The 25,580-nt window shown below is 36.7% G+C and overlaps 1 protein-coding gene across 2 annotated transcripts in view; it reads left to right on the forward strand.

Moving 5' to 3' along the window:
* The first annotated feature begins 2,167 nt into the window (after nt 1-2,167).
* Nucleotides 2,168-25,580, forward strand: part of tub (TUB bipartite transcription factor) — a 45,205-nt gene continuing 21,792 nt past the window's right edge. For both annotated transcript variants that reach the window (XM_017440027.3, XM_017440036.3), the window contains exon 1: nt 2,168-2,323. In XM_017440027.3, the coding sequence (XP_017295516.1) occupies nt 2,268-2,323 (56 nt within the window). In that variant the 5' untranslated portion in view covers nt 2,168-2,267. The remainder of the gene's footprint in view (nt 2,324-25,580) is intronic.

A 25,580-nucleotide genomic window follows, 5' to 3' on the forward strand; every position in this document is an offset into this window, starting at 1 on the left:
AGCACATTGTGTAGCTTTAAAACTGAATCCGATTTCAGATGGAGACACAGATGGACACTGTTTGCTCTATATTGTTGCAAATCAAGAAGCTTTTCATTGAGTGCATCAGTTCAGATTTAGTCTCTGGAATCCATCATGTAGTTGTTACAGCAGTGACACAGTGGCAATGTATTTGTTTTGTGTCCTTGAATCTATGTGTAACTCTGATTTTTGTCCCGCTTGGTCTGCTGGTTGAAAACACAGGACGAGCAGAAGCCTTGAGATGAAAGATGTAAGGAACGTGATTTCACCGGACCTTCCACCCGAGGAGTTTTCCCTTCACTTCAGACACATCCCTTCCTTCTTCTGTACTTCTGTTCAGGCTTTCAGATGAAGTACCGCAGTTTGTTTTTTTCATATCGTCACCATCTTGTATTATAAACAAGAAAATCAGATAATGGAAATAATGGACTTGATTAAATGTTTCTACTCTACTTTTATACATTATTTTCTTATCAGACTAGTCGATAAGTATTTTTATATGTTTATAAGTGAGTACGTGTTCACATTCACAGCGCGGTTGTGTCTATATGTAAAGAAAAATATTTAATTCTGATGATTTTAAGCTGAAGATTATTGCTGCCCAAATTTTGAAAAAATCTGATTCTCACCTTGATGTTTCTATTTCTTTTTTTTTCCCCATTCTGGGTTGGGGTAAAAAAATGTTTATCTTGAGGTTTTTAGAGCAGCCAGGTCAAGTAGAAACTGCTTTTAGGAATGATTGTGGATTCCAAAAAAAAACTAGATCATGCAAACGAATAATTATCCTCACCCTCTTACAATCTGTTTTTGAAAATCCTACTGTAGTGTACATCTACAACATCCTGGTGTTTTCTTTGTTCCTACGTAAGTGTCTTTTGCCCTGTGTCTAGCTTTTGTTGCTAAAATAAAATCTGTTATTGAGCCAGACGAGGATTTTTTTTCTGCAGATTTGTTTGTAATGAACAGAATATAAGGAATCCTTGCAGTCTCTTATCAATATTTACATTTCTAATGAGTAACACTGAATCAGTATAACCTGTCATCTCACAAACATCGGGGAATAAACTGGAAGTAATCTGTTTTTTAAACATTTTTACTGTCATCCTGTTTTTTTCCAGCTCCACATTTTCAGCCCATTTTTGTAAAAACTTGAGGTTTGGAAACCTCTACAACATTTTAAAGCAGTGTTTTCCTTTAATTGGGCACAAATATAAAAATTAGCTAGACCTTCAAACTATGTAGATTACATTTACTTAAGTATTTATATCCACATTGGATTGCATTAGGGTTTTTGTGTTTACATTTTCCTCTTTTCCAAAGTTATATTAGAAGTATTTTGTTCTTTTTCTTCCAGTTCAAATTTTGTACTTGTTTGACCAACAAAATGCCATTCATTTTTAAGGTTGGTTGAGAGACAAAGATATAACACACACACACACACACGTATACATAGATATACAGACATGTACATATTTGTATCTCCCTGTTATTTCATGCTTTTCCTATTTTGCTCTGTTTTGATGATCATGGTGAAAAGGGAAGGAGTTACTTTTTTGATTTTGTAATAAAACCAAAAAGATTTACTACCACAGAATATGTATATTTACATCAATATAGTCATAGATAGATTCATAGATTAATCTATTGATCTTGGGCAGATGCTACAAGTTGCCCTAAATACAAAAGCAAAAATGAACAAAATTGTTCAAACACACACACAAGTATTCATTTAAAGAAGTATAAACTAGTTCAGGTGTATGAAGTTTGCTAATAGCCCAAGCTAATTAAACAAGAAGCTACTGTTTCATTTCTTGTAACATTTATGGTGAACATTAAGTAATATTTATAAATCTAATCTGATTTCTAGACATTATTTTAAGACCACACACTTTGCGTTTGTACGACCCAAAGTGGGGCCCCGACCCTAACTTTGGAAAACACTGGTTTGCACTGTTTAACAAGGCTGAAGTAAGTCTCGTGCTTCCCACGCGGAGGGTACAGTCTGCTATTGACAAACGCCTCTCGTGGATGAATTAATGGCGGCAGCAGCGGCAGCAGCGGCAGCAGCGCGCGCACGGTGAGCTGACAGCTCGCGCGCCCCTCTCCGCGGTGGTATATTCCACAGAAGAGCGTCAAGCTGTGCTCAGCCTCCCTGCTCATTCACTCCGAGGCGCTTCCAGGACTTGGTGTTTGACAGGAGCCGTGTCATCAGCACCCGGTCCGCTCGGTCCAGTTTCCCCGGGAACATGGAGGGGGTCGGCGGCAACAGGAGCATGTCGTACAGCAGATGGAGTTATGACAGGTGAGCGAGCGCCTCTGACGCGACAAGTGAGTGTGGGCTACGAGCAGAGCTACAAACTGATCTGTTGCGTTTTCGCTTCTGTGCTCAAAGAAGGCCGATATTTGATGGATTGGGGCTGCATTTGGTGGGAATAACCCCTCAGGTAGTTCATAGAAATTTGGTTTGGGTGTATCAACAATATATGTTTGCTGGCAGATGACTGTTTGCCTCTGTGTTATTGGTGAGTTGACACATCTCCAGTCAACCTACATCATCACAACAATAATAAACAAACAGTCCTATCTATCTATCTATCTATCTATCTATCTATCTATCTATCTATCTATCTATCTATCTATCTATCTATCTATCTATCTATCTATCTATCTATCTATCTATCTATCTATCTATCTATCTATCTATCTATCTATCTATCTATCTATCTATCTATCTATCTATCTATAATAAACTGTATAGACTTGATATTTGCTCAGTATCAGTGGCACAGATGCTTTAGTTTAAGACCTGGACTAATCAGTCAGAAAGTTGGCTGCCCATCTGAGCAGAGGTTACTGTGATCAGTACTTAACAAACCAACAACACAGACAATTTTCTTTTTCTTGAATAAGATCAACAATAATAGGGCAGTCTGTAAATAAGGAGTACAAACAAAATAATTATCAGGATGCTCACTGTGTGTGGGTGATGCCATCTTAATCATGTCAGTGGAAAGTGTGAATGAGTCAGTCCCCGCATCTTCATGGCTATTTTTTCAACAGATAGTCAGTATTTCATTGTCTATTTACTCAAGCTGAGCCCCCAGCATGAATTACAGAATGCTTCAAGGTTTAGTTGTTGTTCCATTGATCAGCAGAGGCACAGTTGTGGAGGTTTAACCTTGACAGTGTTATAAATTTTGGCTCAGACAGTATCATTTGTATTCTGAAGCTGTGCTTGGACATCCCAAGTATACGTCACCTGAACCACTGGTCTTATATCCTTCTAAGATTGGTCATAGTACCTTGTGATCATGTTTACTGTGTGCAATATGTTGGACTGCAAAAAGTACCAGATTCTATGTAGTACTGCAGGAGTACAGTTTGTGTTTACAACAATGATGGAGGAAGGGTTTATATACTGCTGCTTTTCTTTTCAGGGACTCCAATGTAATTGGATCAATAAACAATTTAAACACAAACAGTTTATTTTCAGTACTAATTGGAGAATCTTGTTCAGACCACATGCAGTCTGGGACCAATTAACAAAAAAAGGTTTTCCTATGTAGGAAGTTAATCATTAAAGCTCCACATTCTTTGCAGTTTTACTTTAAGAAAAATAATAATACTTTTTTTCATATTCTGCAGGTCCTTTCACAAAACCATGAGCCCTGCTCATCAGTATCTCTGAAACACTCAGAGTTTCTGGAATGTTTGGTCATCCTACTCATCTCTTGGCAATAAATGAGTTTTATTCCGTTTTTTTTTTCATGTGAAATATATTTGAGGTGAATTTAACAGAATACTGCTCTATTATTTCCCAAAGATAAATTGTATTATTATGTTATTGTTTTCTTTAACAGAAAAAAATACTACTAAATGAATAATATCAAATAGAAGAAAAAAAAGCTAACCTGCCTGGAAGTTGGAAGTGTAATTTAGAAATCATCACAGGTATTGTTCCCAGATGTTGTGTTTTTAGCTCATCCACACTTGGACTGAAGCAGCACTGGCAGGTAATTTGTGAACTATTTCAGTATACATCATGAATAGAAACTTATGACTGAGAGTGAGGTGTTCAGAGTGCAAAAAAGCTCTTTTTTGGTTCAGAATTACATCATCTGCTAACAACACTGCAGTCCCTGCTTTACTCTTATCGTACAGACTGTCAGTTGGATCGACAGATGTTGAAGTCTGGAGTGTGTTCCCGAAGCCAGCTCACAGTGAATCTCAATATTTCTGCTACATCTTTTTTCTGTGCTTCTTGCGTGTCTGATGATCTCACGTTTGCAGTGATGATTAAGGGAAGAAATGGCTTCAACTTCCATTTCCTTGATCCCCAGTTTCCCTGCGTGGTACATCCCAGGGGTCTGCTCTTAAAATGTGTTTGGATTTGGGCCTTCATTCTGGGCATTACATCGACTTTGGAAAGTTGAATCAACTGCTCCCACATGTAAACAACTTTCCCATTTGAATAGTTGCTGATCAGAACAGATGTTAAAACATCAAAACTGCCAACTAAAAATCTCTCGAGCAGCATAGCATCCAAAACATAATAAAATATGCATTTAAAAAAGAGTTATAACCAAAAATATTAGTAAAACCAATTCAAAAAGATGCTCAAAGAGATAATGGACAACAACTACTGCAACAGGCAGCAGCAAGCAATTATTGTCAATGTCATAGAGATGTGTTTTGTATTTAAACTACTTTATCAATTTGTAATTTGAGTGTTTTTATCAATAGAATTGCCACTTCATACAGGGAATGCGTAGATAATTATCCGCCTTGTTCATCCTTTAGGACTCTCCTACAGGATCCAGATAATGGTCATGTGATGTCGGCCTCAGTGGGTTTCTGTAGGCATTGTGATTCATGGTGTTCATTCTTGTTCTGACAGTATGTACAATCACACAGTGTCCTGGCACCTACTCAGTAAACATTATCCAAGAGATGGAAGGGCAAGGTGGCCTGACGAGATAAAATTCAGAGCCTCCAGATTGTGACATTTTCATGTTTTTATTCAAAGATAAAGTTTTACCTGAATTTGTTGTGTGCATTGTGTTAACAACACCAAACACGGTTTAATCAGGTTTAAAAAGGACAGGAAGTAGAACTTTTGGTATATATATATTCTTCATCTTCAGCTGAATGATGATCTAATCCCCTGAAAGAGCAACCTTTGAATTTGTTCCAGTCTTCTGCACCCCTCCTGGCTTTGTAGTGCAGTTATAGAGTGTTTGTTGTGAATGGGCTTTACTCTGCTCACTGATATGAGCGGCCATGTTGATAAATGGCATGGGTCATCAACAAAATTCGCTCAAGGGCCAGAATTATTCTAAACAGACCGCGCAGAGGCTGGCCTTTGATTAGTCATAATTTTGGTAAATACGGCTACTTCATTTTTATTTATTTCTCATAAATAGATGACATTTGTGATGCTGTGCTGTTTTTCAAAACTGTTAAACAATTTTCTGCTCTTTCGTTTTTGATTGAGAAGCTTTTGTTGTGATTTTCCTTGTGAATCATGGTACAGAAAGATGAAATAATGGAGAAAAGAATGTTAAAATTATAATAATTACTAAATAAGATGGTTTGAAATAAGTTGAATAAAATAAAAATGAGTAAAATGAGAGTGAGACAGCCTCAGTGAGTATTTTTGGATTAAAAAGACATGTAAACAAAGTCTAAACCATAGATGTATAGATTAAATTTGAGCTAAATTTGGTCTAAAACTTATTTCTTTTTCCCTCTGTCTAATAATGAAGCTCTTATTTTTTTCTAAACTATCTGTGTTCACTCTACTCTGCTTTGATTGTTCTTGCATTTTGAGTTTGACTGGATGACTAAGAAAACAAATAAGCTTTAGGGAAAGTGATGAAGATTGTACTGCAATAATGTTGCCTTAGGTACTTAAGAACTGCAGAGTTACCAGGAATTTTCTTAAATCTAAGTAATTTTGGTATCTAAAGTTATATATAAACCACCTCATCAGTAAATGCAATCCTCTGCCTCACTCAGAGAATAGAAGAGTTATTAGTCCTGGGATTGTGATTGGGTTTAAAAAATGAAATCAAAAACTGTTCCATTTTTTTTGTGATGAGTCACTAAATGTCATATACTGTTTGGAATCTGTGTTTCTTAATGGATTTTTTTTTTTAAATCAGTGGACAGTCCCATCAGACTTGTGTTAATGTCACTGAATTTAGCTGTTATAAAATCTGTCCAGCTGTCAAATAGCCTTACGGTTGTTTTTCCTGATATCCTCTGCTGAAGCTGCTGAGCAAAAATGATTAGAAGAATTGTGCTTTTAGATATATTCATTTGATACCCGTCGTTATTCTGCTGTGCCTCATGTTGTCCTCAGTCCGAATCATATTTTTGATGGAGGTTTGAATCAGACAAAGAACTCCTGAAATGTGATTTCACCTCATCTTTGGGCTTTATGAAGGGCTTTGGTAAAAATGAGTCACAAATGAACTTTGACCTTCTAATGAAAGTTTATGAAGATATTTGGACATAAACCAGAGCATTAGCACAACAAAATGCTTCAAACAAACAGCAAAGAAACAACACAAAGATTATACTAACTAATTTTGTTTTTTTGTGCTGTTATCAATTTTCAACTTGCACAGCTGACTTATCAATACCAAGTTTGGCAGTTTTTCTCAAAGAACTATAATCAACAGAATACAATAGCAACCAGTCAATTTGAAAATCATCTGATTCTGATTATCAGCTGAAGTTTTGGTTCATCTTGAATAGTAACTATTTGGACTTGAGGTGCTCGCTATGCATAGGAATTAAAAAAACATATTTTGTATGAGGTTTTAAAGTGTTTGAGTATTCCGCCAACCGAAGTTTGTTTAGACTAGTTTGTTAAAAAGAGCTTCAACACTTTTCCTCATAGTCCTTTTAATCAGCTGTCAATCATTCAGACTCAGCAGACGATCTGAATTCAGAGAGGACATTTGATGAAAGCACAGTTTTCTGGCGTGTTCTCTTTCAGATTTCCTCTACCGTCAGACTTCTTGTCAGCAAACGTTTGATGAAAATTGCTTTGCTTCAGTGCAGCTCCTGTATTGGTGGTTTGGGACTGTTCTGCTACAGTACGACTAACAAGAGTAGCTCCAGTGACAGCTGTGTCCAGACAGTGTTAGAGCGACCACGCAGCCTGCTGTCAAAGTCTGCCCACGAATCGGTTAGATTGTGAGGAATTTGGTTCCCTGATGTGGTGCACAGATCCTGTATCACATATTATCACGTATTTTTACTGTAAACATAAATAAACAAACAACAGAACATGAAGCATTATTTTAGCTAAACAGTGCAAGACTACCAGAATAAAAATAAGACAAAATTATACATAAGTTTATCCAGCTTATGAGCCTGCCAAGAATTATTGTATTATTATTGTTATTTTTTGGGAGGGAGATGACAGGTTTGAGTATAAGTTTGAGTGTTTATTGTGTATAAGGTTGGCCAAATGTGTTCCTGCCTGTGTCCCACAATGATAAATGAGTTACTTGGATACACAGTAGAGAAAAAAAGGGGAAAAATGTGCAGTAGTAAACTAAGAGATGGTAAAAAAACAAAACAGAAATATATGAAAATATAACTGCAATACACTGATAAAATGGTAATAACCAAATTACAATGCTGCTTTTCTTTGCCCCTTTTCCCACAACTACAACTCAGTGTTGTTGCTTTGTACAAGAATTAACTTTGGCCACAACAGCTCTGTGAAATAATAATCAGAGTATAATTATTTTTGTATACTTTAAGTACTTCATCACTGGTAAAATGTTTGTTTGCCTGGATGAAAACAAAGTGAGTTGTCTCATTGTTTCTAGTCTCATTTGTCAGACCTTGAACTCTCCTGTTCACTGAGGCCTCTGTGAGTTCACTGCACAGTCACTGTCCACCAGTTTCTGTAGTAACCACTGACAGAACAGGGGAGAAACTTCTGTAATGTTGCACCAACTGGGTTTGATCTCAATAGTGTTTGCAGTAAAACAAAAAATAGTGGATAGACATGGAGGTAAGACAGGTGAAGACAGACAGCTTGTAAGACTACAGTGACATCAACCTCTCTGTCCAGTTCTGTTTGCAGATGACAATGAAAACATTGTCTCAGAAGTGAAGTGAAGATGTCAGAATGGATTTGGTTTTGAATCAGCATCTTCCACAGCACCTCTGTCAGCAGACTGACATCAGGTGCAAACGTGGAGAAGTTTCATGTGTGACATCTGCCTCTGTTCCGGTGTGATGTTGATAGGAGGGAGGGAGATGATTCCTAAAGCAGTGATAATGCAGTCAATCTACAATTCAATGCTATATAATATGGCCATCAAAATACAAATCATGTGAGCCAATTAATCTCCAAACACTTTATGCACATTTTTATTAGGAAGCATCAGAAGAGTTATACCCATTTGGCACTAAATGGCATCATGTTTTGTTTTGCTTTATCATCAAAATAAGTTGGAACACGGGCTGATCACATTCTGAAAAAAAGCCACCACACTTGTTTTTTATGTTTTGCTTATCTGGCTATAAAACCAGGGTCTTATGAAGATTAATTCATTGATTTTTCTTATGTATTTTGTGACTTCTGAAGGAAGAATCAAACAACAGAATCAAACTAACTAACTTTTGTGCCAAACTGACATTTAATTTATCTTGAGAAAAGACAACATAGTGGTAGAAATTACAGTATAAATACCCACAAGGTATTTATATCCATATTAGGTGCTGGACTGAGAAGGATGGTCGTCATTAGGCAAATTGACAGCAAAGTGATTGGTGGATATGTTAATTCTCCTGAGGGGAGTGCCTGGAGGAGCATCTGAAGAGGAGAAAAGATGGTTAATCTTTACTGCTTGAAAAACAAATATTTGTTGTAACAAAATCATAAGCACTGGTGTGGTTTTAGGCATCTACTGTTTGTTATATATAAGTCTGCACAGATTAAAAACACATTTTAGTTTTTGACCTGAAATGTTTAACTTCATATTATCAGAATCTGTTGAAACTGATCTGTTAGTCATTGCTCTTAAGTTAATGGTTTGTGTCTTTTTATGGTTTTTGGTTTCATTTTGTACTGATCTTTGGGCTTCTTGCATTTTGTTGTGAGTTTTGGCAGGTCATTTTAATCAACAGAGTTATGATCTGTTCTTATGATCATATCACTAGATTTTCTTCAGTCCTTATTTCCATCTTTTTTCATATCACCTGTAATTCATTAGTAATCAGCACACCTGTTTTTACACAATAATCACCCTTCTCAGTACATTAACTTCCTGGCTTTCTTTGCTCTTTGTCAGACCTCTTGTCAACCCTTATGCATCTTCCTGTGTGCTGGTTCTCCTGTTGCCTTATTTTTGTTATTAAAAGTACAGCTGAGTTCTTGTAAACTGCCTCCTTTGTGCCTGCATTTGGTTCCTTCCAGAACTCTATTCACCAAATGAGACTTTAGGGGTGCATTCAAACACTGCACACTTAAGGGAAATCAATAACAGGACAAATTTGTTTGAATTTTTAGTCATAAATCATATATGTCTGGAAGAACCTAATGTGTTTTTGATTGCTTTACTTTGTAAGGAGGTCAAGGTTTGTGTGTATTTAAATAAATAAAGTGCCATAGACTGCATAATTATTTTGTAATCTTTTTGTCTGTTCGTGAATTTTATTAATAAGAAATGTGTACATGTAACAACAAATCAATCAGACAACGCATGTCATTTGGACAACTTCACAAAGTTGCTTGGCAGATATTTTAGCTTAGAGTGGAACAAGAACAAACCAGAAAGGTATGTTGAAAAGATCTTATTGTTCGCCTTCGTTTTCAGTACATGAATGTATTTTAAATGCAGATGTTGTTTAGACCATTAAAGAACCTCTTAAACGTCCTGCAGTGACACTTAATGATTCTTTGCTCTGATGTGTCTGAGAAAACAATTACTGTGGTGTTAGAGTGCGCTGAAGATGCTGCTGAAAGATGTGGAGGCGTTTATGTGCTAGGTTCAGAAGTTTATCTGTTCTGTCTAATGCAAAAAGAAATGGATTGTTGCATGTTGTTCCAAAAAGAATTAAAATTTGTTTTCAGTTCATAAGGTGGACATTGATTACAGGCTGTTTTGGTTTTTGTGTGGATTCTAAAGTATCTAATGTGAGAAAAGAACATCTGTCCAGTATAACATTTTAATCATAAAAGTCTAAATGTTTTCATGTTTGCCACAAATAATAAAAAGCCTGATTTGAAACCTTGTATAAACCTTGCTGATCGTTTTATGATCAAGAACTTTAAAGTTTGACCTGCATAATTACAAGTGAGGTAGTCTTATTGTCAGTATCATTTTTTGACCCAGAACAAATTCTCTATATTTAGATTTGTCGTCATCAAGAGAATCAAATTGCCTCCCTTCGTAAATTAAAATCACCTTTAAATGGTATGACGGTGTTTGCAGCCTTGTCACTTTGATGCCTTTGGTGTCCCTTATTAAAATCAGAAGAGGGTGTTATTCTCACATCAAAGTGGATTACTGTTGCATTGCCCTTTGAGCAGCAGGTGTGCTTTCAGAGCAGGAATCTGAAGCAGCACGATTATCCAGCTGTGGCCAAAAATATGGGTGCTTTAAGACCAAAAAAAAAAAAGAAGGCAAATAATGCAGAATTGTAATCCACTTGGGAACAGTTTCTTGAGAAAAAGGGAAAAACAATGCAGAGGTTGACAAACCAGATTTAACTGAAAACTTTCTGTAAGTAGTTGATGTGGAACACTTATTTGACACAATCTATACTTGCTTTATTTGTTTGTTTTGTGTTGTCATCTGTGTTTTCAGGCCAAACTAATTGGAATATTCTTCTGTTGTTTTATTTCGTTTAACTCTTTCTTAACTCTTTGATACTTTGAAAAAGGAAAATTGTGTGTCAGCTTTAACAAAGTTGCTTGTTAAGTTTCCACTGTCAAACAGTTTCCACCTTTGAAATTCCAACTCATCTAATCAGAGCTCAAGAAGTTGTCGTTTTATGAATTTCTGCAGGAACAAGCTAACCACAGACTTTCAAACCTTCCTGTGTTTAGTAGTGATTTCTTTAAAAAGAAATACTGACTCAGGGAAAGTTCAAGGTATTTAGTACCATACTAGATTAAAATGGTACTGCTTTCTAATCTTTTAATTATTTTGTTCAGTCACTGTCTTTAAATATTAGAGCCTTAGATGATATACTCCTACAGTTTCCTACAGTGTCCTACAATATTCCTTTCTGTCATCAAACTATTGGATTGTTTTAGGGCTTCACATTCCCCAAAGGAGTTAGTGACACCAATAGTAGAGGTTCTGTCCACCCTGAACTCAGAAAAAAGACTTTGGATAATCTTATTGTTGCTCCATATTTATTTTCCTCTGCTGATTTTTACCCACTTTTAAATGCAGTCATAAAATCAAGGTGTCAAACATGTAACATGCAGGCTGCCTACGTAAATGTATATATTTAGCTCTAATGGGAGTTAATCATCTGCATTCAAAGACATAATTAGTAGTGAAAAAAATATCTTATTTTGCTAATACTACAAAAGTGATGATTAGATTTGATTACAAATAAATAACTTATGCAGAACCAAGAGAACTGATCTGACACCCTGTTGGTATCGAGAGGGGTGCCAATAATAAATCTTCCAAGACATTTTTGTTTTGCATTTATGTCATGTAAAGTAACTCATAAGAATTTTTTTCTAAGCTGATATTTTCTTATCTTGTCATTTAGTCTAATTTTTAGTCTCTATCCTCCTACAGTACTTTCATCAGAATTTCTTTTCAACCTTCACTGCTGTGATTTACCATCATTTTGTGGCTTTACATAGTACATAATAGCTCTTAAAGTGGTCCCTCTTGACTAAATAAATAGCTGTGTTTGTCAAAGGAAATGTATCAAACCCCTGGCTGAAATGACTCCTTTGAGAAATCTGTGTTAGTCTGACTGCAACCTTTGACACTGCAGGTCATACCATTCTTCTCTAATGTCTGAAAAACCTGCGCTGGCATTAATCGGACGGCTCATAAATGGTTCCAGTCAGAGAGGAGTTTATTTGTTCAGTTGGCAAAGTACTCCACTGTGTATCTTCTTTAACGTAGGCTCCTTCAGGGCTCCATCTTGGGTCTCATTCTGTTCTCTTTATAAATGCTTCCACTGGGGTCCATCTGCAGAAAACACGACATCTTCCTTCACTGCTTTTCTGTTGGTCTGTTATGGCCCAAGGCCTTTTGGTTTGTGTAACGCTGTGCAGATGCAGGTGGCTGATTTGCTGGCCTTGTTGTCTGGTTCCATATTTTGGATTGGCTGGCCTCTTCTGACTCGTCCCAATAAACACCCCTCTGTTTTCTGGTTGGACTGTTCATCTGCTGCTGGTCCAACCACAGAAGTGGCCCATCTATTTAAATCCAACTTTCCTGTCCATAAAGGCAGCTGTGATTTAATCTGATGGTTAAAATGTCTGTTAATTCAAACTTCTTGTTGTCAGGTTTGGTTTGGCTTGTCTTTTGTGCAGGCTGTATTAAAAAACAAAAAAAACAAAACAAAAAAAACATTTTAAGTTTCTGGTTACAGGCCCAGAAGTCTTACTTATAGAATCTTTGTTTTTGTTAATTTGATTAGAGTTTAAAAGCTTTTGGATGTTTTCTTATTCAAAGTAATGTAAATGTAAATGTGTTACATTAAATTTTGGTTAAACACTACTTACACTTTAATTGTTTGTTATTTTGTTAGACGTTCTAAATCCGAATCTAAAGGTAATTAGTACTGTTAATGGTTTCCTCTTTTTGTTCTCATTTTGTTTAAAACTGAAAAGACTAAACAATAAATCACTTTTTCTTTTCAAAACCAATTCCATCTGGTTTAATGTTACCTCTCCTTTCCCCTGGCTGAGCCGGGTCGTAACATGGTCTTTAAATCTATTCCAGCAATCAGTAACACATCTATTCAGGCCCTGCTGAACTGTTTCAGATCTTTACAAGCATGGATGAAGATAAACTTCCTTTGTTTGAACAAAAGCACAAGAGAAGTCATTGTATTTAGACAATCTAGCCTTAATGAGCTATTAGTTCGTTTTGTCCTATTTTCACTCATCTGCCAGAAACCTTGATGTGGTTTTTAACTTTAAATTTAATGAACAGATCAACTCATTTGGTTGATGAAAGTTGTTTTTCAATCTGCAATAGAAATAAACTTTAGCTTTTAGTCTTTAAAAAATATTGTTTAATCAGCTTTTATTGTCTCAGGTAAAATGTCTGTGTACATCTTATAGATTTTTCTTTGGAAGGAGGACTTTTTTTTATTAATTTTGTATTGATTTTCTAAACCTAAACTATGTTTTGAAAGGATTTCAAAATACAAAATGGATTGTTTTCTTGCTCTTGCTATTGTTTTCTGCCTCTCCATCCTCTGCTGTGCACCTCGGTGCCACTGGTGGTTGTGTGTAGGTTTTGCTTCTGGAGCTGGTTGCTATGGTGAGACATCATGGCGTAAATTGGGAACTGACATTAAGGTTTGAGAAATGGGGGTTTTAAGAAATAATTTTCTATGCCCTTTGTGGAGAACAGAGACAAATAGAAACTGCTTCTTCATTTTATGTTTTCCTCTTTTCCTCTTAATCATTTTTGTAGTGTTTCAATGATCCATGAGTGCAATCACTGACAAAACATATAACAATACTACCTGATAGAGGACTTTGCCACTTAATATCTATACACACCTGTAGCATTAAGCTAAATGTTGTGAGCTAATGTCAGTAAATGTGCAAATATGTAGTAACACATTTTATTTTGACATGGGTAGAGAAACCTAAATCTGCATTTAAGTTTCTTCCATTTGAACCAATCGGGACCAAAGTAAACATAGTGAGTGGCTGTGTTGGTTGCACAGAAGATATTCTATTTTCTCCACTTGGATCAGTTGCTTCTGATTAAAGCGTGAATAAAGTTCAGCTTGTGATGCTCCTCAGAAGAAAGTTTAAACTAAAAAAAAAAAGATTACCATCCACATTGAAACATGAAAATGATTCCACAGGAAAGAAGCGTGACAGCAGATGGCTCTGCCTACTATTCACTTTCTGAAATCACTAGAAAACTAACACTTCTCTGAATGGAGTGCTGCACTAGTGCCATGAGCTCATACAGATTCAGTGTAGCTTGGTCAGTTTAGGATGTATGCTACATTTAACCACTGAAGAGATGATAAAAGAGAAATTTGAAACGTTAGTACTCTTGCCTTTAGGAACACTTGGAGGCTTTTAGGACCCTCTTAATATTACTGATTTAAAATGTCAATCATCTAGATTCTAATAATTATACAATCCTAATTAGAAAGTGATTAAACACTCAAGGTTTAATGCCCTACAGTGTCTTAAATACCTGAGACTCCTTGTAAACTGAACTGGTAAGTGAATTGCCTTCAGGAAATTAAGTCATTTCTACCTTAATTTACCAAAAGGAATAACACAGATGTGGCTAAACACTAATTAGTCCTCATTTTTTAATAAACTATAATATATGTGAAGATATTGATTGTTATTCATTCGTTTTAGTTTGACACTGTCTTTGAAGAATTGTGATTGATTAGTCTTTAGCCCCTGGTGGACAGAGGACAACCTTGTCTCATATTGAGTGTTAAAAATTCTAAATCATTTATGATTTAAACTCATTTATATTTCTTCTGGTTTTGCTTCTATCTCCATTATGTCACAAACTGATTTCTTCTCTAGATTTTAATTTCATCATAAACCTTTGATCAAAATTTGCTCATGCAGTCCTGTTGTGCCCTAATAAATTGTGATGTGCTGTTTTGTCACAGTTAAGCTGAAAAGAGGATCATTTATCTACATAAGAGGCTCTGTACCGATTCTCATTGGGAATGGATTAACTGTGAACAAAACAAAATATCTAAGTAGTTAGTGGATTTCTTCTTTGGTCTGTTAAATGTGGGGAATGCAGATGTTTCAGGAATAAAAGGAGTCATGCAGATGCTGTCAGGGTTAAATATGATGTGCAGATCCTTTTCTACTTTTCCATATAATAGTTTAAAGAGGACTTGAGTAAAAACAAGAACACAAATTTGAAAACTGATTCATTCAAACAATTTGTGCAGAGCCAGAGATTTTTTCCACACATTTTTAAAGCAGTTTGTCCCTTTGTTGACTCTGGCTTGTAAAGTAGCTTCTTGTTGTATAAATTGACAGACCAGGTCTAAAAAGACAGATCACAGGCCATGGTTGGGTAGCTGGTAGTGCTTGCACCTTGTGTTCGGAATTGTGTTTGTAAGTTCTTGTTCTGTTGACTTGTATACATTTCTTTTGGTGTATTAATTATTCATTTTGGGACATGTGGGCTTTATATGTAACAACATCTTATTCTAATAAGGCACTCTATCATTTCCTTGTTAGAGTTGGGACTAAGGTGTAAATTGGGGTGATGAATAGACATGAACTACTAAGGGTTTGGTTTGGTAACTTCATATGAGCAAGAGGGAATAGCAGGTCACATAGCAACCCATTCAGCCATATCTAATGTTTATTTTTATTATTGTTATTTGGGGGCTAAAGACATGTCTGGATATTTAAAGTATCAATACAATGGTTATCCAGTTCAATAAGAAAGGCAATAAGTTAAAAGAGGCAAACAACTCAGTAATTAAATAAGTGTTTTGATGATGATGTAGAAACACACGAGAAAGCACATTCAATCAGTGTCATGGCCGATGCATCTAAATTTGGCTTTTAGGCCTGATTTCAGGGACAAAATGAAGGTGCTACGTGCACACCCCTCTGGTCTCCAAACATTACCCACACTAAAGTCCTTCAGGGGCTTATCATGTTCTCTCAGGGTTGAATTTAGCTTGTGAAAAGCCATTTCCATAAATAATAAATTCATAAAGAATGAAATAAACAAATATGCCAGTTGGCACAATCCCATCACAAACCGTTTTTTTTTTTTTTTCTCTCCTGTGATGATTCAGGCAATGAAAGATGTTTATCTCAGTGGCACAACTAGACAGATAGAAAAGACCAGAAATATTACAGCTCAGCAACACTTTGAAGAAATGCCAGACCAGTGCAAAAGGAGCAACTGCAAGAGCATTTCTTGGGTGCAAACTTGTTGTTTGCTCGCCCACGTTTTGACTTAAAAACCCCCACAATCAGACAGTTTGGGTTGAAAAGATGTCTATGCTACAGCTATGCTAAATTTGGCCTAAAAGGGAAAGTTTTATAGACGTCTAAATGTATCTCTGTATGTTTAATAGAGGTCTGGTTTTAAAAAGTTTATTCTACATACTGTATGAGCTAAACATCCACACTTGATCAAGAGCATTGTAACAATAAAAGACTGTCTGCAGCATAGTGACAACTGGGAGTCAAATGTTTGTCTTTCCAATTTTGTTCCCTCATATTATAACCTATTCAAACATATTGTGAAGGCATCACAATTGTCATGATGCCCCATGACTACAAAGTGATTGCTATAAGCATTATTATGTGTTTGACTTTTCAGGATCACATTATTTCTTACATTAGCTATAAACCTGTAAAGATGTGGTGGTTTCATCTTGGACTCTTGTGTTGAAATCTTTTGTCAGTCTGCCAATAGAGAGATAAACACTAGAGTTCTTAAATTTGTGGTAATTCACTCTCCAAAATGTGCCTCTAGGACACATTTTGCTCTGATGACTTATAAGGAAAAACACATTTTAAAACAAGAGACGACAAGAGTTTTTTTTACCTGCTTTTATCTTTGCGCACAGTATATAAAGTTTAAGATGTTATGTTTTACCTTCTACAGTAATTATTATCAAGATTCTTTTTACGATGATTGTGATTAAAAGCTATAGGCATGAAGTATCTCATTTTATTATTTTTAATTGATTTAAACCTTATGATATCTGTGGAAAAGAAAGTAAAAACTGCAGTGCTAAAAAAACAACATGGGATCAAGAAAGTAGTCACTTATTTTCTACATGTTTATTACGCAGATATGTGTTTGCTGCCTCCTATAGGGTGTGTGAGTAAGGTAATCCAAAGCTATCATACAGCGCCTCCATGTGTCCGTGAGCTGTCACTGCATAGTTCTGTCACAGTCTAATGTCGCCCTCTTATGGTAGAGAAAAAAAACAGACTTATGCTGTTTGACTGCTGCATCACACTGGAGCCACAGCCAGATGCTAATTCATCATAGCTATGGCAACTGGCAAGATGGTAATGCACTTATATTTGGGCATTTTATATTTCCCTGAGGTAGATGTTATGGTTAAATGGCTTACTGGTGAGCTTTTAAATAGTAATTAGATTCAGCTGTTTCCATGGTCACCAAAGCGAACCGGCAGAAGAAGCAGTGTGACACACTGGGTAGGAAAAAAAAAAAAAAAACAACATCAGCCGCTGCCTCCTCACAAAGATGCTGAGTTAGGAAGTGACGTGTGCAACATTCACATCGCAGCACTCGTTCCATCGTATGTACACAGAATTAACAGCTTTCATTTTACTCATCTCATCTGAGGGACATGATCAGTTCTGCTCTTCATGGAAATATAGTGCACTTCTTAGTGAACAGGCTGATTGATGGTTTGTGGTGTGTCTGCCAGAAGATCAATGCCACCACAAGCCTTCTTAATTTGTTGCTTCTTTCTTTTTATGTCAATAAATTTTTACTGGGAGGTTTCCAGCAGAGATGGTTTTTGTGAGTGTGCGACACTAGCAGCAATAATTTTAAAGTAAAACAAGAAAGAAGACAGATCGATGTGAGCAGAGACAGGGAAGAGTGAGTCACATGTACATAATCCTCTAAAGATAGATGCAGGACTGACACTCTGCACTGTACCAGACAAGACGACACTGTCATTTAACATTTCTGCCTCCCTGCTGCCTTTCTGTCAGCAAGGTGTGAAATATGTTTGTGAACCAGCCTGTGTGGGATGTTGTTGTATCCCCTTGTTTCAACCAAAGGTATGGCGTTAACCTAAGCAATGACACGATGTGCTCTGTAGGGAGTTTTATTTGCTGTGTAAGAAGAAAGTCAGCATATGCACCTTTAACTGGGAGATATAGTATAATTAATCACCGCAGTTGTCTCAAACGGAAAACCACATGACATTTCAGCCACAATTTCAGTAGAACTTGAAACAAATCTGTATAGACAAAGGAAAAATTTTTGAACATGACTCATCAGTCCATGTTTGGTTTTGTGCTTCTTATTATACTAAGATGCTCATCTTTGCCTGATGCCCTTGAATATAAGTGGTTTCTAAATAGGAACCCTGCCATAAACAGCAATTTAACAAAACCTGAGACATATTGTCTTTGTTGGGTTGTCACGCTGAGCTATTGATTCCAATCTGTGCGTGGTCCTGAAGCAGTGTTATGAAACGTTCAGCTCATATCTTATTACATTTGCTCAGAAGGTCATGTGGTTGGTTTGCTGTGATTGATTGTTTCTTGGCAGGATGAATAAATGAACAGATCTGGATTAAAGTTTAACCTCAGGTGGGGCCGGGCTCAGTCGTGTTACTTTTGATGTAAAACAGCTGGAGATATACCAATCGTAATTAAAGCTTTCAAAGACCAAATTTACTTTGAGGAGAAAAATATGTTTAGTAAGAGATATGTAGTGTAACATGACCACACTACTTGTTTTTTTTTTTCAATTTACGTCACTTGCTGATGAAGCCCAAAGGGCGATCATGTTTTTGTGCTACACTTTGCTTTGCACTCTGTCATTACCTCCATCAAGGAAGTTATGTTTTCAGCAGCGTTGTTTTTTTTTCTGTTAGCAAGATTACTTAAAAACTAATGAATAGATTCTGATGAAATTTTCAGGAAATGTTGAGTTTGTCATAACAAACCAGTGATTAAATTCTGATGGTGGTCTGGATCATAATTAGGATCCTTCAATTCAATGTTTGTGCTTATTTCTGTAGCATTAATAAACAAGCACAATACTGAATATTCCCCTTCCACAACACAATACTCAATATTGTGTTGTGGATTAGGGACTATAGAGGAACTTCAGTGGGTTGAAACTGTCCATCTGGTTGCCTCTCTGGGATGCTGGGACTCTCTTCCATCCAGCATGACATTTTCTAACCCAAATCATGTTTTATGCATGCCCTCAGATGGCCACTGCGCAGTGACACGGAGGGATTTATGTTGACATAAGAACTGTGTGTATTTGTATATGAAGTGTGTGAGGTTTGAACATCACTCACTCTGATTCTTTAGCTCAGTTTGAGAAGAAATGAGTTGATTGTTTTTTATGCTAAATGTTAGTAACATCTCAGTAAGCATTTTGGTAAATGGTGGACACAAACCTCGGTGCCTCTTTTTCTTTTCATGCATAAATCCACACACTTTCTGTTTTGAGGCTGGTAGATTTAATTTTCACTCACACTTACACATTAGCTCTGTTTTTTTTTCTTCCTCTTGAGGATTTACACCTCTGCCTAAAATAAATCTGTCACTGTTTAAACCAAATGCCTCACAGCTGCCTTCATACAGTAGACGAGTTATTCTGTTTAAGTCACATATTGTTGCTTTTAAAATGATTTCTTTTTAATGTCTCTGTGAAGATCATTTTCATTCATTGCATGCATGATTCTTACAGCAATAATTTGTTTCTAGCCTAAATACAGCCTCGTTGTTTTTAAAATGCTGGTGTTTCTGAGTGAAATGAGTGCAGTAACCTGCCTGATTCCTCAGAGCATTTTATTGGTTTAAAAATGTTTCTTCATGAAAAGCTCCCTTAGAATTTTCTCCTTGCACTAAATGTAAATGCAATGGTTTCATATAATTCCAAAACGTTTGTATTGAAAGGTTGTTTGTTTTTGTTAGTTAGTTAATTTGTTTGTTTACTTTTACAATAAGTGGTTAAACTCTCACAATTAATCATTTAATAGTTTATTTTCATTTCTTTAATACATGCAAAGTAGCTAATATCTGATAAACTATATAATAATCTAAATATAATAATGTAACAGTAATCCTAATACTTGTAAAAACTAAATGCAAAATTCTTTTTTACAAGTTCTGACATGTTAAAATATAAACATAATTACTGGGAGGACTGTGAATGTCTTTTTATTTTCTCTCCATAAATAAGAATATACTGACAGTAGCTATAAAATATAGATATCTTACATTTTATTAGTGATAAATGTTTTATAGATCAAATTATTGATGAATTTTAAACAAACCTCTCTATAAACAGTCTTTGAAATATAGATTTAAGCTTAGAGTATGGAAACGAAAGGTGTTGATCAAGCAAACACTTACATATCTATTTTAGACATACTCTTTCCACTAGTTGTATTAAAAACTAAATAGATCACACAGTCAAGAGTATGTGAGTTTACAGTCCTTTATTTCTGCGTAACATCAAGTTTCACTGCTTCACAAGATGTTGCACCATCTGATATCTACTGAAGCCAATTCACCCCTCTGTTTCTCAGCTGTTTTTTGTTTATACATAATTTAGCAGGAGGGCATTATTAAATACCATCCATCCTCTAAATCCCGATGCAGGCATGATGCTTTCAGCAGGATCCCTTGGCTTCAGTCCATTTTCTCTGAAGTGCTGCAGCTCCTGTGAGTGACGTGATGTCTTAATGATCCAGTCAGTGACTCACTTCTTAGCTGTGTCCTAATTTAAAGTCCTGTTTTCAAGGATGAGCAAGTAAAAATAAAAAGTTTCCAAATCCAGCAGAGATGCAGCTTTCTGTTGCATGAAAATAGAAGGTCCAATATGTAATATGTTGCTAATTGCACCATAAACCTGCTTCAAGAATACATGAGAGAAATGTTTCTCTGTGTGAGTAATAACAGCCCAGTCTCAGTAAAAAGGCAAATATACAGTAAATGAAACAAAAAACTTTGTGTTAGTCAGTACAAACACATGTTTAATGCTACCCTCCACAACTTTCAAATATTGTATCTCAGAAGGAAAGTGGCAGATCACATGCCAGGAGCAAATCCAGAGAAAAGCACATTTTTAATGCAGTTGTTACACAATAACTTTTAACCCAAGCCAGTTGTATTTTTCTAACCATAACCTTGTCGTGGTGCATGACTATGGTTATATTTTGGGATTAGTTTTGTTTATTGTTTCTTAACCAGTTCTAGTTTTCAAATTCTTTATTGGTTTTCCTATGGCATTGATTTGTGGAGGCCAGAAATTGTAAAATGAAACTGAAGTGACTGAAGTGACCGCGCTTGGAGTCAGAATGTCTACCAATATTATGAAAACACACTTATCTTATTACTGCCATAGAGATAATAGAGAAAGTATTATGGTGAAACATATTTGTATTTGGAAGTTAGAATTCACCAGTTCCATATCAGAAAAATCAACTGGAATGACCGCTGAAGTCAAAATTTCAACTGGGAAAGATTCCTGACCAGCCCAGACCTCAACATTTAATGTGGCTGACTTCTGCCAGAAAAAGGTGTGATAGCTGCAGAAATAAACGTTTTATTTTCACTTCTGTCAGTTTATGTCTTAGTAATCCAGTCACACGTGTATAGTACAATAGTACTCTTCAGCCACTTTTAGTGGTTGCTCCAGTGTTTAAACCCTGAGGAGACCCTAACCCTAGCCCAGGGTCAAAAGGCCCTAACCCCTTAAACCCTGAGGAGACCCTAACTCTAGCCCTGGGCCAAAAGACCCTTACCCACTAAACCCTGAGGAGACCCTAACCCTAGCCCAGGGCCAAAAGGCCGTAACCCCTTCAACCCTAAGGAGACCCTAACCGTAGCCCAGGCCCAAAAATGCTTAACCACTTAAACCCTGAGAAGACCCTAACCCTAGCCCAGGGCCAAAAGGTTGTAACCCCTTCAACACTGAGGAGACCCTAACCCTAGCCCAGGGTCAAAAGGCCCTAACCCCTTAAACCCTGAGGAGACCCTAACCCTAGCCCTGGGCCAAAACACCCTAACCCCTTCAACCTTGAGGAGACCCTAACCCTAGCCCAGGCCCTAAAATGCCTAACCCCTTCAACCCTGAGGAGACCCTAACCCTAGCCCAGGGCCAAAAGGCCATAACCCCTTCAACTCTGAGGAGACCCTAACCCTAGCCCAGGGCCAAAAGGTCGTAACCCCTTCAGCCCCGAGGAGACCCTAACCCTAGCCCAGGCCCAAAAATGCTTAACCCCTTCAACCCTGAGAAGACCCTAACCCTAGCCCAGGGCCAAAAGGTTGTTACCCCTTCAACACTGAGGAGACCCTAACCCTAGCCCAGGGTCAAAAGGCCCTAACCCCTTAAACCCTGAGGAGACCCTAACCCTAGCCCTGGGCCAAAAGGTTGTTACCCCTTCAACACTGAGGAGACCCTAACCCTAGCCCAGGGCCAAAAGACCCTAACCCCTTCAACCTTGAGGAGACCCTAACCCTAGCCCAGGTCCTAAAATGCCTAACCCCTTCAACCCTGAGGAGACCCTAACCCTAGCCCAGGGCCAAAAGGCCGTAACCCCTTCAGCCCTGAGGAGACCCTAACCCTACCCCAGGCCCAAAAATGCTTAACTACTTAAACCCTGAGAAGACCCTAACCCTAGCCCAGGGCCAAAAGGCCGTAACCCCTTCAGTCCTGAGGAGACCCTAACCCTACCCCAGGCCCAAAAATGCTTAACTACTTAAACCCTGAGAAGACCCTAACCCTAGCCCAGGGCCAAAAGACCCTAACCCCTTAAATGCACAGAATGCAGAGAAATCCATTATCCACTTGTATTGTTAATGTAGCAGCCTGCTTACTGAGCACAACATTTAGCAAATCCTACTACTGGTTTTCTGATCTGCAGCTAGAACACAGTTAAGTCAGAATTGATGTTATTTCAGATCTGAGTTCCATTTTCTGAGGTAAATATAAAGTATTATTAGCGCTACTCTGAGAAGAACAGATCCTGATTGCAAAACTGTCCAAACTATGTGAACCCATATTTTAATCGTCCAAATAAATTTCTCCAGCTATCAATCTTTGTGTCTTTTGTTTAATTATGAAGTGAAAACAGTTTCAGTAAAATTGTTATTTTATGTTCAGTTCAGAATTTCCTCATTTCCTTCTTTATTTTATTTGTTAGTACTCGTTTTTTAAGAACTCCTTATTTTTTGTTTAGGTTTTTTCCTGTCACACTTTTACGCCTGGGATGTGTAATTGATTACCACTAACCTGCTCTTATTTGTCAACAATTCACTTTTTTTGCCCATTTTTTCCTCTTCTCTGTCACATTAGTGTGTTTGCTCTTGCTGTTACACACATTTGCTATGAGACTGGTTTGTTAAATAATCATTCTGATAGAACAATAAACAATGCACGTTTAAGAAGTATACCATTAATAAAACACTTCTGTGTTTGTTCTTTAATAATAAAAAAAAAGAATCACATTTTGTTGCAATAAACAAATCAATTTCTGTTGAGGGTTTTCCTTCTATAAATTCTCCGTCAATGAAATGTTTCATTTCCAACGTTGCAAGTCATAAGTCACAGAGCAAATTCCAAGCAAGGAGCAATCTTTCAATCTGTGCGTGCATTATAAAGCTACACCAGTATTAGTTTTGTCTTCCAAATGAGGGAGCACATTTGACATGACAAAAATAGATGAATAAATTACTTCAGTGCTTGCAGTCACTCATGCATGTTGGAAATGGCCTTTTTATTTACTGGATCAGGTGGGTTGTGAATATGTTGTGTCTGTGCAACAACATAGTTTTAGGTTGATTTACGAAGTAAAAATAAACATTTTTTAAACAAAGTGAGACAAAGACAGAAGCCATTGTTGGTACATGTCCTGCATCGCTTATCAGACTTCAGTTTTATGAAGGCCGTGTGCTCTGCAGCTGTGTGTCTGTCATCTAAGACAGGCAGACACAAGGCAGATATCCATTTTCACATCAGTGTGCCTTCTATGGCAGGAGCATTACTATAATTACTGGTACTGCTCATCTCCTGTTACAAACAGTAAAATGCCTCAAGGAACAGTGGACAAATTGTGGAAAACTTATTTTGTTCAAAAATGATCTTATCTTTTGTTGTTTAATGACAGTTACTGAGGCCACAAAAGCAAAAGAAAGGAGGAAATAAAAAAGAGAAATAAAGTTAGTCTGCCTCCCCTCTCCCACGGTCACAGGTTCTCACCGCAGCATTAGAGAGGCTGCTGTGCTTATACCTGTTCTTTGGTGAAGTTTCTTTTCTTTTTACTTTCATCACACCAACTTATACACAGCTTATGACTGACATTAGCATTCAGCAATTTGATTTGTGTTCATTACACCACCTGCAGCTTAGTATTATTAACTCCATCATTATAACAAATAGTTAATAGTCATCAGTAACTTCATAAAGGGTTGAACATCAGTGTCCTGCTGAGCTGGAGACTTTAAAAATAAAGCTCAGATTTTTTTTGACACAGGGGTAGCATACAAAGTCAATTTAGAATCAACTAACTAACCTGTAATGATTTGTGTTTTTGTGAGAAAAATAGAAGAAAACCCATGGAAACACATGGAGAATATTCCCTTCTACACAGAAGGACATTCACTGAGAATGATCTTATAATATGCAGAATAAGCACCGGCAAAGCTACGCAGGGCTATCTGACTTTATTGGAGTAAAATCCAACTTTGTTTCAAGTACAGAATTGTATGTAATAGGTGCCAGTAGTTCAAGCTGGATTTGGTTGTCATTTATTGAAGCAAAAGATAGTTTGGCAAAAGAAAATTCCCCAAATTATGCGAAGAGCTTGATGGACATTTTAAAAATTGCAAAACAGGGCAATGGCTTTGTCAGAAAATGTGCTCTATCAGTGCTTTGAGAAGTTACAAACAAAGAACCTAAATATTACTGAAGTAGTTCTGACACTTTCTCACTCTTCATGTTTATTTAATTGCCACTGTTAATTTCTTTAGGTTTCAAATTGATTCTCATTTAGAAATTGACATTCATGAAAGGCCAGAAAATTTGAAAATGCAGTCAGAATTGTAATGTGCTAGTAAGAAAGACATTTGTAAATGCTTTTGATGATAGGTGTTATTCAGAAGAATAAAGTTTTAGATGTGAAAATATTATTATTGTAAAAATAAATTATTATAAAAATAATGACCTGAGACAACTTTAGAGTGTAGTTCTGCAGCTGAAGAACAAAAGCCTGATAGTTAGCAGGCAGGGTCCCAGCATGAAAAGGACTTTGTTTATGTTTAAGGGATTCTTTGGGATCAAAACCAGTTGCTCAAAATTCAGCAGAGCATGACGTGAACTTTACATTCTCTGGATTGTAGTGCTTACAGCTTCCGCTTGCTGGTGATTAGTCAGTTTCTTTTCATACCATTTAGTTGTTTTTGATTATTAATGTAGTACTTGAACAAAGCTGTTTTAAAATGTCTTAATTCTTACTTTTGAATACAAGTCTTGGAAAATATTAGACTCTCATCAACACGCAAGACCATTTTGTCTTGTATGCTATGCTACAAAAGTTTTGTGATCAAAATGAAATACTGTAATGCAAAGGGAGAATTGGTTACCAGAACAGATTCTTTG

Source organism: Kryptolebias marmoratus, linkage group LG15, assembly GCF_001649575.2.
Source record: "Kryptolebias marmoratus isolate JLee-2015 linkage group LG15, ASM164957v2, whole genome shotgun sequence".
Classification (NCBI taxonomy): domain Eukaryota; kingdom Metazoa; phylum Chordata; class Actinopteri; order Cyprinodontiformes; family Rivulidae; genus Kryptolebias; species Kryptolebias marmoratus.